This window comes from Hemicordylus capensis, chromosome 2 (assembly GCF_027244095.1).
Source record: "Hemicordylus capensis ecotype Gifberg chromosome 2, rHemCap1.1.pri, whole genome shotgun sequence".
Classification (NCBI taxonomy): domain Eukaryota; kingdom Metazoa; phylum Chordata; class Lepidosauria; order Squamata; family Cordylidae; genus Hemicordylus; species Hemicordylus capensis.
The window spans coordinates 33939550-33959652 of record NC_069658.1 but is presented as its reverse complement, the minus strand read 5'-3'; the positions used below and the strand labels follow the sequence as shown (position 1 = coordinate 33959652).

General features: G+C 43.1%; 2 protein-coding genes across 2 annotated transcripts in view; both read right to left on the bottom strand.

Moving 5' to 3' along the window:
- ITGA1 (integrin subunit alpha 1) overlaps nt 1-19214 on the bottom strand; it is a 134014-nt gene extending 114800 nt beyond the window's left edge. The window contains exon 1 of the mRNA XM_053297216.1: nt 18985-19214. Within this exon, the coding sequence (XP_053153191.1) occupies nt 18985-19051 (67 nt within the window). The 5' untranslated portion in view covers nt 19052-19214. The remainder of the gene's footprint in view (nt 1-18984) is intronic.
- On the bottom strand, nt 1839-9819 carry PELO (pelota mRNA surveillance and ribosome rescue factor). Its single transcript, XM_053297218.1, has 2 exons — nt 8521-9819; nt 1839-3068 (listed from the first exon to the last, which is right to left on the bottom strand). Exons 1-2 carry the CDS (start codon nt 9244-9246, stop codon nt 2637-2639), a joined length of 1158 nt encoding a protein of 385 aa, XP_053153193.1. The 5' UTR covers nt 9247-9819; the 3' UTR covers nt 1839-2636.
- Nucleotides 19215-20103: the final 889 nt, after the last annotated feature.

The following is a 20103-nucleotide window of genomic DNA, read 5'->3' as shown; positions in this document are numbered from 1 at the left end:
GCAGTTAGCTATTTCCACTCATCCACTCCCGCCCTCCCCACCTCCTGCCCCAGTCTCTCCTGCCCTCCCCCGCCCCACCTCCTGCCCCAGTCTCTCCTGCCCTCCCCCGCCCCACCTCCTGCCTTAGTCTCTCCTGCCCTCCCCCGCCCCACCTCCTGCCCTAGTCTCTCCTGCCCTTCCCCCTATCTCTGCTGACCCTGCACAGAGCCTCTCACTTCACCGGGCGGCAGGCTGCCATTTTTGTGCGGTGCTTGTCAGCCGTCAGGTGGCCCAGCAGCTCCCGAAGGCTCCTCTCCTTCCTGTCGGTCAACCGTTCACCTCCCTCAGCTGCGATCTCCCTCAACCGTGTCCCCTGTGGAGTCTCGCCAAGCACCTCCTGGCACGTACTCCTCCCCCTCACCCTTACATGTGACACCCCCTATGGGCCCACCATTGGTCATGGCTGCAGCGGGGCGGAACTTGCCACCTCCCCACGCATCCCCCTGGACCGTCTACAGGAATTAATAATATAGAAGATAGATTCTACTGCATCTTGCAACTATTCTCCAAAAAGTGATGGAAAAATTCAAAGACAAAATAAATCCCAATGCTTCTTTCAATCCATAACATGTAAACATTGTTAAATCAGGTGGCTACAAAAGGCAGCTTTGTTCATTAGCTTTCTTGCAAGCTGAATGCTATTCTTCCCCTGGAAGACTGTGAAAATCAAAGTAATTGCACCAGATGAGCCAATGCCAGAAGATTTGACAGTATTAACCTTATTTAATAAACAGCTCTTTATGCAAGGATGTCAGGTAAGAGGCTTTGCAGACTATTTTCTTATTGTTTGTTTCAATACCGAATGACGTTTTAGCAACTTTGGCATCTTAACACAACTAGTGCAATTTTAATAAAGCCTTTGTTTAGTCTTTTCTTTGCTGAAGTTTAAAATAATAAAAAGAACTTACGTCAGTTATAACACAGACAAAAGCCAGTTACAAAACAAATTTAAAAGAAATTAGAACTGGAAATCTAAAACTTCATTCTGGAAAAGATAAAACAAACTGAATTAATTCAAATCCACAAACCAAAAACTGCCATATTAAAAGCAGCACTTATAGATCAAATTATATTTATCTAAGAAAATATATTTTGAGAGATTGCTTTTCTCTGTAACAGAGGATATTCAGAATTTTCTTACCAAAATGATGCATCTTCCTATATTTTAAAATACTGTCAGACTTCTTTCATGTAAAAGTAATCAATTTATGAGTAAGGTGGACACAATGGACTTCTAGGACAAACCCTCAATAATTCAGGTAAGTAAAAATGTTATGTCCAGGCATAGTAATAGTGTTTCTTTACTATCTACCCTCAGGAGCCTACTTGTGAAACACAAATGTTCAGAGCTCATATATTAAACCTGTTGGTTTCAACAAAGGTATTGTATACTGTAGAAATATATGTGAACCCAGAGGTATAACAGCCAGAAGCATTAAAGTATACTAATGTGTCAATTAGAGAAACACAGGGAAATGGCTGCCTGCATTCCTCCAGTACTCTTTGGTCTACAAGCAGAGTTCAGTAAGAGAGATCATCATCCCAGGCCAGAGAAGTTGGATGTACCACAGTCCAGGCCTAGGGTTGGTGAAATCAAGCTCAATGTGACCAGGAACAAAAGAGATTTCCGACTTCGATTAGCTCACTGCTCAGTGACAAGAACTTCACCTCTTTCCCTTACCCTATAACAGCTCATTTCTTTATTTTGTTCTCCCACCCGCTTCATCATCTGTTCTTACTTCCTAATCAAATAAACCATTTGGCCACATGAGCAAGATTAGTAAAATCCTCACAAAATATGCTGGTTGCCAATATTTTATTAAAACATACGGTTTGCTTTTTAGTAATTATGCTATTCTCTAAAAAAAAAATTCACTTTATGAACTATAAGGCCATGAGAAATATGTTCCAAATGATGGCAGTCATAACAATGGCATATTTAAGCAATATGGACAACTCAGAAGGTGAACCACTGCCTAAAATCCTGAGGATTGAAAAACAATTTAAAATAACTATTTATGGAAGCAAAAATGTCAAACTCAAGCAGGGCCAGAGAGCAACTTATACAGGCACAGAGCTTTGCATTTCTGTCATATCATCCCTAGTTCATCCCCATTTACTAAAACACTTGAATGAAAAATGGTTATGTCTTAGCTTTGACACAGATTCCCATGCGAGCAAGGGGAATATACCTATTTTGTTGCAAAACAGAAATAGGACTTAAGACAATATTTTCCTTGGTTTGGGTTTATTTTACTTTATTTGTTGTACGTGTTTCATAGAACACCGGTGATGTTCACTCATTAGCTGAAGCATTCAATTTAAAGTACAACTGCAGAGGCAAATTTGATTTTTGTGTCAGTCCAGTTTTGTTAGGTACATCTGCAGGGTCATTTGTACATACAATCATAATAATTAACATCACAGCAAGGGAAATATATAAATATGCTGCAGTGAGCACTGGATTAGATGCTTACTCCACCAGTCAAAAAGTTCTATTAAAAATATTGTAAGGCATGATACAAAGGCTTATATTTTTGGGAGAAGACCCCAACTGCTGCAATAGTCTTGCTAGGTGGTAGGAAAAGGGTGGACCATCAATCTTCTTCAGAACTGGATTCATCCTCCTGGTCAGAGAGCTCAGCAACAGGGAAACGCAAAATGGCAGCCACACCAGTCAGCTGCCCAAGCTGCTCCCCAGACACATGAAGGCTAGAGAAGATGCGAACAGTGCCCATGTTCTCACGCACACTATCTACTAGCCGCACATACCGACTGCGGGTAGCCACATCTTGATGCCTGAAAAGTTCGTCACTGATCAATAAAGTATCAATAGCCAAGGCTTCATTGGCCTTTTCCACATGCTTGAGACCATAAAAAGCCCGGTCAGGCTCATTTTGTAACATCTTGTAGAAATCATCTAAAGCTTTGACTTCACCAGCTGCTTTAGTATCAGCAAGTCGACTAGTCACAGCTGGGTCACAGAGAGCTTCCTTCAATGCATATTTATGACCAGAGGAAGAATGCACCTAGAGTGAGACAAAGAAAGAAAACATATCACTGACCACAGTGATAATGATTTGCTCTATTGGAATATTTATCAACAACCTTAACTCTCAGCTTCTTGAAACAGAGCACTCCAGTATCGGGTCTCTCAGGCTACGGATTTTAAGTACAGTGGTCCCTCGACTTACGAACTACTCGACATAAGTATTTTTCGAGTTACAAACGGCAGTTTTAGATCCGGTTTTAGATGCGGTTTTTTCGACTTACAAATTTTTAGATGGGGTTTCCTCGACTTACGAATTTTACATGCGGTTTCCTTGACTTGCCTGCCTGTTTACTGCCTGTTTATTCTTGAAAAGAAATGTTCCTGTGCAGTTTGCAAGCCTTACTGGGGGTCTGGGTCTTTTTTCTAGGCTCCGGAACGCATTAATCCGTTCCCAATGCATTCCTATGGGAAACCGCTTTTCGACTTACGAACTTTTCGACTTACAAATGTGCATTCGGAACGGATTAATTTCGTAAGTAGAGGGACCACTGTACGAGAAAATTTTAAGTATTTCTTGCTAAAGGTGAAGAGGGAAAATACTCGTCAAACTGTAAAATTTCATTTAAGGCAGTTTGCCACAGAAATGCATCCTACAGTTGGAATTTTGCTCTAATTTTGCCTTTGCTGGACACAGTTCTTCTGGTGATCCTCTTCTTGATAAAAAGGTAAATTATTGGGCAATATATTTTAATGATACTCAAACTATGTTGAGGTATTTACTTTTTATAACAACATGCACTTACAGAACAAAGCCAGAAATCCTGTGAACACTTACTTCAGAGTAAATATTAGGCTTGTGCCCGAAACATTTCGGAGGCCATTATGGAGGCCTCCGAAACGTTTCGGCTCCGGGGGCTGTTTCGGTGCTTCGGCACCGGCGGGGGTAGTCCTTTAAGGGCGGGGGAGGGTGCACTTGCCCCTCCCGCCGCATACCCCCCGCCGGCGCTCCGTCACTGTTAAGCCCCTTGGGGTGGCAGCGTTCCTCCCTGCCGCCCCGTTTCTGTCATCGACCAGAAGTGGCCGGAAGAAGCAAGCGCGCATGCACTCGTTGTGCACGCACACCCGCACAGCAGACGGGCGCGTGCACGCCCGCAACAGGCGCACGCGCGCTTGCTTCTTCCGGCCACTTCTGGCCGATGACAGAAACGGGGCAGCAGGGAGGAACACTGCCGTCCCGAGGGGCTTAACAGTGACGGAGCGCCAGCGGGGGATATGTGGCGGGAGGGGTAAGTGCACCCTCCCCCGCCCTTAAAGGACTACCCCCGCCGATGCCGAAGAAACTCCGTGCACATCCCTAGTAAATATCACTCAATCTAGTGTTATGTGTTTTTTCATAAGCATTCTTAGCATGGAAACCTTATAGCAATCCTATGTATGTTCTCTAAGAAATAAGTCTCATTGAACTCAGTGGGACTGACTTCTGAGTAGACATGCACAGGCAGGGTTGATATGATTTACATCATTTCACAGGAAGACTCAATTTTCATGATTTAAATCACTAGTCAGGAAGATTCTATTTAATTATCATTTTCTAGGAAAACTACATTCTTATTGTCTAATGCAACCTTAATACATATTAAGGAAAAGATGTAGGTTTCATTTTTAGAAAGTAGGTACATTTTTAGACAGTGGATACACACTATAATAGGTGCACACATCTCATAATGCTCTCTTTCTCTTTTTTTAAATGAAAAATATATATTAATACAAAAATACAACTATAACTCACAATGCTGTTTCATTCGGGCAATCAGGCCATGCATTTCTTTGTTGCACTGGGCTGTATTTTGCATAGATGCCTGTCTTATCCTCAGGTACAGGAACTTCATTAAAATATTTTTACTTTTAATATTTTTATTTTTAATGTAAATCCTCTTTTATGGCCTACTGCCATGATAGGTGTTTCCCTTCTACAATGGAGAATACACTCAGAAGAAGTTTCCTTAGGACTGCATGAATACGTTCTGTTCACTTTTGGTTTCACTCTCTATTCCCCTCTCCTATCCATTGCATTTATATCCAGACTCCTCCTTGCTCAGATCTACTCCATCCCCCTAAATTCTCTATTCATTCATTGGCCTTCTTTAGCCCAATTCAGACATTATGCTGTACGAGTGTACAGATGTCTGTATATGTGTTTGTGTACCTGTGTTCATTCTAAAAGTGAACCTGGATACAGGCCCTTATCCATAACAGGATACAAAAAGGACACCACTTCTAAGTTTGCCTGACGACATCACTGGCAGTGGATGCTAGGAGCCCTGCTCCATTACCTGAGAGACAGGAAGGACTTTGAGTTCTCATGCTTATGTTTTTGCTGCATATAATTTTCTAAGGTATATTTATATTTTATTTTATTTTGAATCAAAACCAGCTGAGACATAACAAGTGGATACACAACACTAAAGGTATAAAAAGTTGACAAAAATGTATCAAAGGTATCAAAATGTATCAAAATGTTTGTATAATATGTATGATAATACTCTACATATGTAACAGTTATGTACTTGTATGTATGTTATGTATATTAATGATCTGTAAGATGTGAATGTTTGTCTAATAAGAAAACAATCCTAGATACAGGCCATTCAAATGCATGGTACAGCTAGGAAGCGTACTTCTATACCTGTTTTCAGCATAACATGTGAATGACTATAGCCGTGTACAGATCTGTACCTGTGTACACTGTATGCTTATTGTATGAGTGTTGAACATAATGCTGAATGGGCCTAATGCCTTTGCACTTGGCGGGGGGGGGCAAGGGCTTGACTGTGTATGTGCTGCAGGTACGCCACCTGCAGAATAGAATTGATAAGGTCTGTTATCTCTCATCCCCATATACCGCTGTTAACATGTTCACAGAATATAATTAGAAGTTTGATTAACATTAGATGATATCTTTGACCTAGAATCTTTTTTAAATGATTAAAAAAATTAAAATCCAGTTAAAATTTTAAAAATCCATTAAAAAAAAAAAACAAACCACCATTGATTTTTATCAACCCTGTGCACAGGATCAGCCTGCATGACCAACTTCACAAAGGTCAGGTTCACACATGATGGCCACAAGTACATTCATACCCAGTTTGAGTGGAGAATGTCAAGTGGAGGAGGGAAACTGACATTCTCTACCTGGCAGGCTCTAGTTCTCCTTCAATGTTTAGACTGGGCATAAGTAAGGGACTGCATATTTTATACACATATTATGGAAACTCCAATATATATATTATGAAGCTTGGAGCAGAATAGATTAGGTTTAATTAAATAAATATACTGACACATTAAAAATAGTGACTCTCATTCAAAGATGTTTTCAGTACAGAAGTTATAATCAAGTTAGAGGCCACTTTTCCTTTTCACAAGTCCACAAACAATTCAAAGCAAAGTCAGATAAAAATCTTGTGTTGACTTGACAACAAAACTAGGTTTTGGCCTTGGACCATATTTACTCAACCATGCTGTAAGACTATATTTCAGTTAATCTTTTTAAGGTGTAATCTTTTTGAAAGCGTTAGCATTCTTAGAGGTATGCCCAAAAGCGTACAGAATTCAATAATGGAATTATTCATGCATTCGGAAGGACATTATTTTCATCACATACAACACTGTATGACATACAAGATACAATCAAACTAGCAAGGATATTCAACTTTTTATTAGCGTATATGAACTTTATACAACATTTATTCTAAATAAATGTTGAAGCATGTACACTCTTTCTTGTTATGATTAATGTACAGGAATTTATGAACAAGCTGATTATTTAGTTTTTTAAACCAGCCTAGACTGATACAAGTTCCATGCTTTTTCAAAGACCCTTATCAGCAAAAGGTAGATGGGGTGAATAAAATTTGTGATTAAACAATACCTGGGAATCAGACTAGACTATCCTGTGTTAGAACTAGGGACCACAAATCAATAGCACTGGTAGAGCAACAGACTTGCATGTAGAAGCTCCAGGTTTAGTCTTGGACATCTCCAAATTTAAGGTAATAAGAATAGAAAGATCTCCTCCACCACTACCCATACCAGGATACATGGACTTTGCATCATTATCTTCTCTGTTCTCTTCCCCCTTCTCCTACTTGACTTACAACTCAATTCTAACTATGCTTACTTAGAAGTCCCACTGAATTCAATGGGCCTCAATGCTTAGAACGGAAGACTACAATTGTGAGCCTTTCAAAGACAGGTTTTCACCCATCCAACACACGATGCTTGTTAGTCATCCTAAGCAGACTATTATGAAAATAAGGAATGACTTTATAGAACCCATAACATTCCACCATATAATAATATACTTCCCACATCTTGTCTAGAATTTTGAGTTTGCTTTATCTAAGAACATAAGAACAGCCCTGCTAGAGCCAGCATGGTGTAGTGGTTAGAGTGCTGGACTAGGACTGGGGAGCCCCGAGTTCAAATCCCCATTCAGCCATAAAACTTGCTGGGTGCCTCTGGGCCAGTCACTTCTCTCTCAGCCTAACCTACTTCACAGGGTTGTTGTGAGGAGAAACGCAAGTATGTAGTACACCGCTCTGGGCTCCTTGGAGGAAGAGTGGGATATAAAATGTAATAAAGAAATAGACAGATAGATCAGGCCTGAGGCCTATCTAATCCACCAGATCTCTGGGAAACCCACAAGCAACAATTGAAGGTATGCCTCCACTCTCGCTGTTGCATGGAGACAGAATATTAGTGGTGTGCACGAATGAACGAACCCAAAGGGTGTGGGTGATCAAACCAAACCAAGTTTGGTCCATGGCGGACTAGTTCAGGATCAAGGGGCTATGCTTGTAAAGGGGAATCCACTGAGGATTCTCCTTTACAAGCAAAGGAGTGGGGGAATCCTTCAAAAGTCTAGAAGAAAAGTCTATAAGGGAGGCGACGAGAGGGCACCTTTAAAAGTAGATTAGACTATTACCAGCCTGGCAGCTGCCACGCCTCAAAGGCCATTGGAGCAGCCCAAGTGCGTGGCACTCCTTCCAGCAACCTACCCATGGCAGCAGTGGCACAGTCCTGACCTCCTGGCATCCACAGGGACTGCAACTGCACCACTACTGCGTGGGCAAGTTCCTGGAGGAAGCCTTTTGCACACACTTACAGCCTATAGCCATCAAGGCTAGTAGCCCTTGATAGATCTAGATATGGTGACCAGAACTGCATACAGTATTCCAGATGTGGCCATACCACCGATTTGTATAAAGGCATTATAATATTAGCAGGGTCTCCCCACACCCCGGTCTCCTTCCTAATGATCCCTAGCATGGAATTTGCCTTTTTCACAGCTGCTGCTCACTGAGCCAACACCATCAATGAGCTGTTCACAATCCCAAGATTACTCTCCTATTAAGGCACCAACAGCTCAGACCTATCAGTGTATCTGTGAAATTGGGGTTTTGCCCCAATGTACATCACTTTACACTTACCTGCAAGAATTTGGAGCGGTTCTCTATAAACAATTTGTTGTCTGTCTTGACAGCTTGCTGGAACATGTAGTCACAAAACTGCTCCCTCACAAAGCCTGGGCTGGCCACAAGCACACACTTCACAATCTCAAAGTTGATGTGACGCTGAATTGCTTGCATCACCTGCTCGTAGAATCTCTCCAGTGCTCGATCATGTTGAGTGCAGTTTCCCCTTCGCTTTCTAGGAATGTTCACCTCAACCTTGGCCCGAGTCAGAGTCATGCTTGGTGTGACCAGACAGACGTGGGCCAGACCTTCTTGCATCACCACAGCAGCGACATCAGCACTCCAAGCCGGATCGCAGGCCTGCTCAATTCTTTCTAGCACCACACTGTCCCATTGCTTTTTAGCTAGGGTGAATTGTCGGTTGGGCTCCAGCTCGATGGTGTGGTAAGCCCCCATCTTGACGTACTCATTCTCCTGGATGTTGGTCCCTTTGACACGCAGCTGGCACGCCTGCGAGTCAAAGTCAATCGTCTCCACGCACAGCGTGAGAGTGGTGCGGATGCGGTTGCTGCCCACGCTGCCCGTGGCCGACTCGGTCTGCACCTTGCGGATGGTGGAGGCCCTCAAGCTGTCACCCACCTGCAGCAGGTTGTAGGTGTGCCATATGTCCTCAGCATCTTCGGGGATCAGCGTCACCTGCCCAGCATTGTCTTTTTCAATGTCCTTGCGTACCAACTTCATCTTGGCTTGCCCTGGAGCCCTGCCACAGCTGCAGGGAGCACCTCCTCCTCTCACCCCTCTGGAAAAAGGGAACAGGACACGAAATGGGGCTGGCGGTCACCTCTGAGGGCCAAAATCCCCCGGCGGGAGGGAGAAAAGACGCAGCAGTCCCGTTTTCTGTTAGGGAGCCTAGCAGAACCTGGACTCTTTCGCAAAGCACACCCGGCAGCTCAGCCTTGCCCTTAAAAGCCGCCTGCACGCACCTGAAATTAAGGCTAAGCGAGAGGAGACAAAATTAAGACAGACACGTTGGCGGCGCCCCACGCTGCTCGCGGTCGGCACCCGGCCGGTCCTCCGGGGAACCAGTCGCCGCCGGCCCAGGCTTGTGCCCCGCCTCCTTGCACGCAAAGAGAGCGCAGCTCCGGCGGACTCCTTCCGGTGTTGCGGGGACGCGTCAGGAGGGAATTAGTGAGGGACTCACAGGGATTCTTCCCGGCCGGCTCCAGAGACGGCGCGGGATTCCGTCTCCTTCCGGCGCTGCCGTGTCACGCGACAACGAAAGGACGCCGCGCCGGGGAGGGGGAAGAGAGGACACGCGTCCCGCGCAGAGCCCGGATGTCTCGCGAGAGGCGATGTGCGAGCGAGGAGATCCTCCCCCGGTCCCGGCACGTGCCCGTTTCTAAGTGCAGCGCCTGGGTGCCGTAGAAAAAAGTGTATGGGATGGATCCTGTGGTCGTGTCTGACCTTGATTGATAGCTTGTCTTGGTACTTGGGGGAACAAACGGGGGGTCTGTCGTTCAGTTTTGTTTTGTTTTTTAAAAACTCCCCCCCCCCTTTTGCAAAGAAAGAAAGAAAGAAATTCCACACCCCCGCCCCAAGTAGTTCATCAAGAGGAAATAAAACAAGACAGGGTGGGGGTGGCTGTGAATCTGGAACCGCTTGACTTGGGCGGGGGGTGCAAAAGCAGTTGATTCAAGAGATCGAGCTGGGTGCTGCCTGGGTCTGTGACCTGGGGACTTCTTGACCTTTGCGGGGAGACTTTAGATTCGCGTGTGTGGGGGAGCGAGGGAAACTAACGGGGATTTGAGAATCTGGCTTCTGTTTTTGGAGGAGTACCAAAAGGAGTTCAGCAAGGAATAAGCTGGAATTTGGGGGGCCTGTGACCTCTTTGCACGTATTTTTTTGGTAGTTCATCAAAGAGAACAAAGAGGAGTTGCTTCAAGGGAGCGCTGTGCCTGAGAATATGGGACCTCCCCCCCCCTTTTTTTTTTGGTGCGGGATGTGAATACAGAAACCAGCTGATCAAAGGGAACGAACTCTTCTGTGATTCTGCGACCTCTTTGCTGCTCTTTGGCAGCTGCTAAACAGTTCGTCAGGGGACAAGTAGCATGTAGAGTTTCTGAATGTGGGGTCACTTGGCATCCCCCCACAACAAAGAGCAGTTCATCTAAGATAACAAATGAGCGTGTTGGGGGTCTCAAAGTCCCCATTTATTTTGTGTTGCAAAAGCTCATGAAAATATTTGTTTTTAGTTATAAAGGCTATGGGAAGGTGTCTGTGAATCTGGGGCTCTTGCAGCTTTTTATCTAGAAAAAAATACTTAATCATAGGGAACAAAGTGGGGTGCTGGGTTGTGTGATTTTGGACTTGTATCCTGGGGGTGGGGTCTGCTACAAAAAAGGCTTTTCCTTCAAGGGATCTAACTAGGGTCCTGCAGTCTGTGAATCCTTCATGCAGTGTGTGAAAAAAATCTTTCACACACTGCATGACACCCGCAGTCCCTCAAACAGATAGCTAACTTCCCTACACAAACCAACCTACCAGGAACTTGTCCAGTGACTCCTTGATGTCAAGATCTGCACATATTTCTGCTCAACTCTTTCACATGATGCCTTAAGATGACCTCCTGATTGTTAGACAAATTCCCTGTCTTTCCAAGTCTCATGTGACTAACCTGCAACTCTCCCCGATTACTTGAAGGCTATTCCTGTCAGCTTCCTACCATCCGCTCTGCAACAATCTCCCAGCAGGAATGTTAAGTGCAGAGGAGAGGGAGGAACCAATTTTCCTAACACGCTATATTCCCTCTCTAACCCCAGTACTTAGCTGAATCTTGCAATCTTTTAAATTTGGTTCAAGAGCAAATGGCATTGAAGTCAAATACGGAAGTTTGTGGTGCACATTTATCAAGGAGCATATCCTGTTGAATTCACTGGAACTTCTGACTAAACAAGCACCTAGTTGGGTAACATGACTACAATCCTATACACAAGCACTTACTTTTTATTACTTATATAGTGTCATGTACATGGTGAGTTGTAGCAGATGAGAGGACAGGTCCCTGGCTCACAATTTAGAAATAGGCACAAGGGGAAGACAACAGAGAAAGAAAAGGGGAGTGGAGGCTTAGTTGCAATAGACTAGGGATTTGTGCAAAAACGTCATGGAAAGCCACAAGAGTAAGAATTTGGTGGGATTTACTTCCAAACACACATACATAGTAGGACTGTCATTTCCCCCAAGAAAGCAATTAGAAAAATGTGCACAGCAGTTTACATCCTATTTCAGTCCTTAGAACTTCAGAATGGCCAGCTACTGCCAGATAGACAGCACTTCTTACTTTAACAGCTCCTGGAAGTTATTCACGCCTGGCTTTTAGTTTGCATCACCTCCAGAATGAAGGGTGTGCATGCACATATCGGCCAAATTTACCCCAAAGTCCCTGCAAGCTATTTGGGAGCACTTCACACCCAATTTGTTTTTTTACTGCACATTAGAGTATAGCCTGATTTATATCTGGTTTTTTTTAAAATCCATTTTTTCCGTCATTTTTTGTGTGGTAACTTCGAACTTGCATTAAAGCCTTGCAGTAAACCTACAGTAAAGCCTGCTGCCAGGGAAAACAAAATAGTGGAAGATAGTGTGTGGGGCAGCCATGCTTTAGTTCCAGTGCAACAGCAGCCTTTTTGCACGACCTCCTCTCCGGCTCATTGCAAATCAAAACTGCTGGAGAGGCAGGGAAATTGACTACTACAGAACCATCAAAATGGTCCTAGTTTTGCCCAGTGCCATGGCACACAGCATCTGGAAGTTCCCAAGTAGGTGCCACTGAACTCAGTGGAGACTTCAGCGTAAACATGTACATGTCAGTTAGTTGGGAATACACTTTTTATTACATTTTAATCTTGCCTTCCTCTAGGAGCTCAGTGCAACAGAGATCATCACAGTAATCACTATCATCACAACAATCCTGTGAGGCAGGTTAGGCAGAGAGAGAGAAACAGGTCCAAGGTCACTCAATGCACTTCATGTAGGGATTAGAACTTGGGTCTCCCTGTTCCTAGTTTAATTTGTATGTTACACAGGCTTTCAGAGTAACCCCAAAGGCTTCCAGTTATTCCTGGGAATTGCAGTTCTGTGAGGAGGCAGGCTGCTGGTGAACTTGTAAAGTACTCTGACCACCTTTATAAAACTAGGGTCAGGTTTCCCTTGGACAAATTAATGACAACATAATCTGAAAAGTGCTTTAAGGATATTGTAGTTGTGGGTTGCAGCAGTAGTGGCTTTTCTTTGCTGAAGCAGATGACTCATGCAGTCTTAAATTTTGAAACTGCTTGCTTATTCCAAGCAAGCAGGTTAGGATTGTGGTGTGAGACCCCCACTTCTAAATGCATTTCCTTGAAAGTAAGAATTGCAGATGCAAAACGTATCTCACTTCCCAGTAAGTATGCTCACATCCAGGTTCTTACAACAGTGCCTTGTTCAGTCAATCAATCAGAATGTTTTAGTTCACCAACCATTTACAGAACAGAACAAACACATCAGCACTTCTAGCATCAATGGGGTCATATTAATGACAATATTTAAAAGTTCGGCAACTTTCACAGTAGTATCAACATTAATCACATATTTAGCTGACTAAAATATGATAATCTGATCATCCAGGTAGTGACCTAAACAGAAGCAGCAGCAAACTCTCCTTTACTCCACTGTAAACGTTACAGTACAGAAGCATATGTGATAGGGATGTTTTGCTAGGATTGCAGAGTTTGTGTGCAATTGGGATGCCTTTGAAGTGTCCTTCCCTTTCCTGGCATGACATTGAGCCTTGCCAGGGAAGAAAGCTGTTTTTTTGTTGCTGTTAAAAATCTCAGATAAAGAGCACAATCATGTTGGAGAAACTCAAACTATAGACAGCAGTACAAGGACAGAAGTAGAAAGCCTTGTTTTAGCTGTGTAGTGCCTTGTTATAATAGCTATAATCAAATTTGCAGGGACGGACCAATCATTCAAGTTAATAGACGAATCTAAATATTCGAGCTCTTTTGTATCCTGAAAAACTGTTGCTGTCTTTTCTACAAGCATTGCAGTCTTCAACCAATCAGGAAACACTTCTCCATAAACTTTGGCTTCTTTCTCATGCAAATCCACTACTCAAAAGCAAAATAATTTGGAAATAATTCACAAAACATATTAGTAAAACTTCTAATGCTGCAAACCCCTTTTCAATTACAGGAACTCAGTTAAGCACAAGCCACCACACTTTGATCATCACACCTTTTTCCTTTTATGCAGGTTATAAAAGCTAAACAATTTCAGCAATGCTAATTTCTACTTCAGTTTGTTTAATACACAGAGCATTTGGCAGGACTTTAGTCGCTGTTTTCACTACTTTCTGCTAGAATGTCCAATCCATCAAATACTTAAATTAATGGATAATATTACGCAAATGGATTATCTAACTGCAGTAGGACTATTTAAAAACACATGCGTAAATGGTGTTCACACTCATTTTCTCCACTTGACTTCCTAAAAAAGAGAAGTGGAGGTTTGGAGGAAAGTACTAAGGCTATAGTTTATAATTGTGTGTGCATTAAACACTCTTAGAAAAATGTGTAGGAAGGTTTAACATCAAGTATATATCATGAAGGGTAACAAAATTTAAGGTTAAAGCAATTTTTCTTTTAATTGAAGGTTAATGCAAAACCCCAGCTTTAAAACAATTGTGAAATATTCTCGGTTACAAAACAGCAAAGAATTGCTGGACTATTTCTGTCATACAAGAACAAAAAGAACTTGGTAAACAGTAAAACAAGTGGAGAAGAAGCTTTCTTAGACGGCATCTTACAGCAGAAGATTCTTACAAGTACTGAGTTGTCTGATGCAGATCAAACCACCTGCTCTAGGGGTATTCAACAACTATACTAGTACTAGTATAGTAGTACCCCTAGGGATACTTGAAGGGCTCTCAAAGGGTACTCGGAGCCTTCCTGCTTCTCCATGCTGCAGCCATGCTATTTGTTCGCTGTTTGAAGATCACTGGCTTGAAGCTGATGCATCCTCAGCGATATGTCTGCTGCAGGGTGAAGAAGACCCTTCTCTTCTGCTCCTAATTGGCTGGCTACGTGCTGAAACTCAGCATACCCCTCCCCTCAGCCTGACTGAAAGCCTTCAGAAAATTAGCACTGAGTACACTGATGAGCCACCTAATGGTGCAGTGGGGAAATGGCTTGACTACCAAGCTGGAGGTTGCCAGTTCAAATCCCCGCTGGTTGGAAACACCTATGTCAGGCAGCAGCAACATAGGAAGATGCTGAAAGGCATTATCTCATACTATGTGGGAGAAGGCAATGGTAAACCGCTCTAGTATTCTACCAAAGAAAACCACAGGGCTCTGTGGGCTCCAGGAGTCAACACCGACTCGATGGCACACTTTACCTTTAAGTAAAGGTAAAGTGTGCCATCAAGTCGATTTTGACTCCTGGAGCCCACAGAGCCCTGTGGTTTTCTTTGGTAGAATACAAGAAGGGTTTACCATTGCCTTGTCCTGCGCACTATGAGATGATGCCTTTCAGCATCTTCATATGTTGCTGCTGCCCAATACAGTACCAAAGAGGATGTGAACCGGCAACCATCTGCTTGTTAGTCAAACATTTCCCCGCTGTGCTACTTAACCTTTAATTAATTAATTAATTAATTAATTAATTAATTAATAATATTTCTATATCGCCCAAAACTTGTTTTCAATGCCTTTCAAAAAGTTGCCAGAGATGGGGAGGCTCTTATTTCTACAGGGAGCACATTCCAAAGCCCAGGGGCTGCAACGGAGAAGTAAACTTGTCCCATTAATTTCCTCAGGACTGCTTATGCGTAACTTAGTGTAGATTTGCGCTATGACTGGAGTAGCTTGTCTCATAACTGTAACTTTTAAATTTGTGTGTGCATATATTATGCATGCACACACACATACACAAAATCTCTAATGGCTACCTGAGCTGAAGGTTTGCAACAGAAGGCGTACTCTTGTTTTAAAAGGTTGCTATCCCCTGACCTAGTCAATGTTTCTTAATGCAATGTCATTTCAGTAACAGAATTTCAGTTCTAAGAATAGACCATATGGGTGAGCTAAGAAAAAAACTAAGTAAGTGATGTGCGATGGACTATAATTTTATCCTTAGAAGAAAGAACCTGTGTTTTGGAGTAGGATCTGGCCTTGTTAGTAGTTTCAGTTGCGCCAGCTACATACCCCTTCCTGTTCAATTATATCTGAAAATCACTAAACTACATGTTTATACTTTGCCTTGCAGCCTGTTCAGAAGCTGCCGTGGAAAATGTGCAGGGTTAGACTTTATCCTACAGATCTACAACTTTTGCATTCTGTTGTCTTTTCAATGAAAGGAAAGTTAGTGGACCTATAAAGCTTAAACAGGTTTATACAATGGGTCTTCCCAGTGAATGTGCTCAGGATTGCAGTCCTAGTTCAAACTACCTCTTTGGTGAGATTCTTCCAATGGGTTGCTTTTTGTTTTAAAGTGACAGTTTGAGAGATGGGGCATGGTCCCGTGATTTGCTCTGTGTTTCCTTTATATCAAGTTGAAAGAAAATCTTATCACCTATTACTTGGTATGTCCAAGCTAGATTGATTTCTATTAGGGATGTGCAGAACCAGTTCTGTTCAAATAGAACCAGGCCGGTTTGGTGCTGCTCTGAATTCAAAGTAGACTGTGGATGCTGCTCCGAGTTAAAACTGGACCTGCCCCAGTTCCAATGGAACCGGTTTGGTGATTTGAGTGGTATGCTTGTAAAGTGGAATCTGGTGAGGATTCCCCTTTACAAGCAAAGGGGAAACCCTGCCTTTAAAATACTTCTAATGGCAACCAGGAGGGGGCAGTGGCAATAGAGCACCTTACCACTGGTGTCGACGGCTCTTCTAAATTCTGGACCAGGTCTGATGCTCCAGCATACCAGCATGGCCTGATACCAGCAACCACACATATGCAAAGGCTGGAACCAGGTCATGCTGGAGTGCTGGCCCAGATCTGGAGTTTAGAGGAGCTGCTGGCACCAGTGCTGGTAGTAAGGTTCCCTCTTTCCACCACCTCCTCTGCCAATAGAAGTATTTTAAAGGCAGGGTCCTCCCACACTTTGCTTGTCAAGGGGAATCATTACTGAATTCCCCTTTACAAGTATGCCCCTCGAACCGTATCAAACCAGTTTCGAACCAGTTTGGTGCTGTTCTGTCCTTGAACGGAACCAGGGCCAGTTTGAGTCGAACTGGCTAGCAGACTGGCAGTCTGGTTCTAATTCAGTTCGAATTTGAACTGAACTGCCAGAATCAGTTCTGTGCATACCCCTAGTTTCTATAATGAAAGGAGGTTAAATGTGGAACCCAGACAAAATGAGATGAGCAGAAAAGAAAGCATAAAATTAACCTTACAGTAGTTTGTCCATTTGTTCAACACTTGATGTGTACAGCATCCAGTAATAGGGAGAGGCCGTGTAGAGAACATGCTTTGCATGCAAAAGCTCCCAGATTCAGTCCCTGGCATTAGCCCTTGATTTATCTCCAGGTAGGACAAAGAAAGAACCCAGTCTGTGGAGAGACGTTGCTGTGTAGTAAAGGCAATGCTGAGCTGGATGAACCAATGGTCTGACTCAGTAGAAGGCAGCTTCACATGTTCTTATAGTAATTTGCATGTATGAGTGAGACATCACAGATCAAACACCAGAGTCAGAACATCTATATTGTCTCATTATCTCAAATTATCCTCTTTTATGGAGTCACTTCAGAGTAGACATTTAGCTGCTAAGCATCAAGGAATCGAACAAAGGATATGCATATATTCCTTATTTGGTTATGACAAAAGATCATTATTTTAGACTCCATCCTTCCAGTATTCAGCAGTGACCTGCATCTATAATACACAGGATATGTAATAATGAAATATTCCAGGAATTCCCAACTTTCGGTCCCCAGATGTTGTTGGGCTACAACCTTCAGCCATTGAGGCTGGGGACGATGCTAGCTGTAGTCCAACAACATCTAGGAACCCTAAATTGGGAACCCCTGGAATATTCCATTCTCTGTTTGCAACTGTCTTTTAGGAGCATTGAGGGTATCTCATGATCACAATGTATGCATTGGCCAAGTACTCCCTTTGAAGATTCCAGATTTCCTTTATATCAGCTATTGTGAGTGCCTGCCTTTCTGTTTTGATGTTGTGGACCTCAGAGTAATTTTCCACAATAAATTAACCAACCAGTTGTGGTTGGTATGACTTCTAATGTGGGCAAAAGAAGTTGCAAAATAAAATAGCAGGCAATTGCCATCAAAGCTATACAGATGGATTGCAGAAAGAAGATTGCTATGCTCTCTCTCTCTCTCCCTCACGCGCACGCACACACACACACAACTTTTCAACACTACTACTCAAAGTGGTTTGCATATATAATATGCTATATATTATAAAATTACAATTTTGTACATTATAATTGTGTGATGTAAAGTGCTACCATTGCTTGGTAAACTTGGATCACTATAATCAGGCATTAATAACATGTGTTCAGTTCCAAAGAACAATCCCTCAAGCCAAGGCAAAAGTTAAAAACTTAAACCACTTACCCTGCAATTGTCTCATTAAAATCAACAAGACTAGTATGTCAAAAATGATTATTGAACTGCAGCCAACAATTACAAAATACATCAGCAACAAAACAAAAAAAATCTTTTTCCTTTCTCCTTTGGGTGATTTCTGTAGTTTCCTGATTACTTTCAGCCTTTGTCAATACTATGCTTTCCCCCCATTTTTTTTGCTTCACCCACATATTTCAACAAAACTGCCCCTCTGAGACCTACAAAACATTGAGCAATTATAATTGTTTGCATTTCCTCTTTCCCACCCCCATTGCCATTTCCTTGAGTTCCAAAGCTGCACGCAGAAACTTGTTACTATCAAAAAACACTACACTTCTCTGCATCTGTGTTGCTTTAAGAAATACTCAAGAACCCGAGATCCTTACATGGAAATAATACCACCTATTACACAGCAGTGCCACATTCAGAGTAGGGAATCCTTCTGGTCTCCTCTGCAGTCAACTAGCCACCCAGTTCTTATAACCCTTTACTATCCAAATTATGGGGAAACCATTAAAACCCACAAGTTGACATGAATGCATACTGTCAACCTATGTATCCCCTTCTTTATCCATCTGCTGGCTTGATGATCTTTCATTTCTGGTTCCGTCCCCCCCCCCCCCAATTTTCCTTGTCTTTTTAACATCACAGTCCGTCACAGGTTGTAAAGTTGACTCCAAACTCTCAGGGATTGGCTCAAAGTGAGACAGACTGGAAGGAGTGGGACTGATGGATTGCTCAATTCTGAGTAGATCTAAGAGGAGAGAAAGCTTGCCTCTTGCCTTGCAGGCTTGGCAGGTGTGAAAGACTTCAGAAATAAGAGAAAGAAAGAGATGTCCTCTCACCTGTCACTACCAAGCATGGAGCAGTGATACCCGAGATGCTCCTGGGACTGAGAGGCCAGGAGCCCATGGCTGAAGTGCAAAAGGAAGCGGTGCAGAACAACCACAAAGCTGAGAAGCAACAGGGGCTATCTTGTTCACAAGTCGTCCTGCTAACTTCACAGTGCGGCTGCTGCTGCTGTTCTTGCCGCTTCTGATACAGCGTTAGCTTAACCAGGCACTTCCTGTTGTTCAAGTCCACCCCCCCCCCCGCCGTCCCACAACACATCAAGATGAATGGTCCCCCTCCCTCCTTATCCCCCACCCCCTCTCCCATCCAAGTGGACTCCGAGACTTTGAAACCCCCACGTGGCAGGATCCCAGAGTTGGAGAGAGATGTACAAATAAAGCCAGATTTTCAACAGCTAGTGTTTAGGCTGAGGGCTACAGGCTGCAAAGCAAGCCTTAAAGGGACATCTGCAGGCATAATTAATGAGTGTCTCCAGCTACCAGCCAAACACGACCAAATACTGACAGTGAGAAGGCAGGTTTTTGGAGCTCCCACTTGACCATCTCCCCCCCCTCCCCGCTGAAAACTGTGCTCCTAAGTGCTCTCTTCCTTGTAAGAAAGAAATCAAAGATCTAGGGAAGAAATGTGTGGTTAATTCAGATCTCAAGACCCTTTCAAACCCTTTGTTGGTCTAATTTTACTCCACTTACATCACTCTTGAAAAATGTGTCTGTTCTGTGGTATAACATATACCCTAAAGAAAATCTTTGTCCAGGGGGAAATGGTCTTTATCTTCTGAACATGCTCTCAGAATCCAGCTTTTTGTGTCCTGTCTGCAAATTCTCTCACGCTCTTTGCATTGATGATTAATAATTTAGGTTTTTGTTTATTAGCAACTATATTGCTAATAAACAAAAAATGTTTTGTTTGAAATGGGATTATCTAGACCCATCCATTTTGAAATGGAATTATCTAGACCCATTTCAAACTGGTTTTAGACAGCATTGGACGGGCCTGATGAAATAAATTACCTTTACCAGGGAACTGACAGAGGGAGTGTGATGCTGCTGGTTCTTTTGGATCTCACGACGCTCGATACTATCAACCATGGTATCCTTCCGGATCGCTTGGGG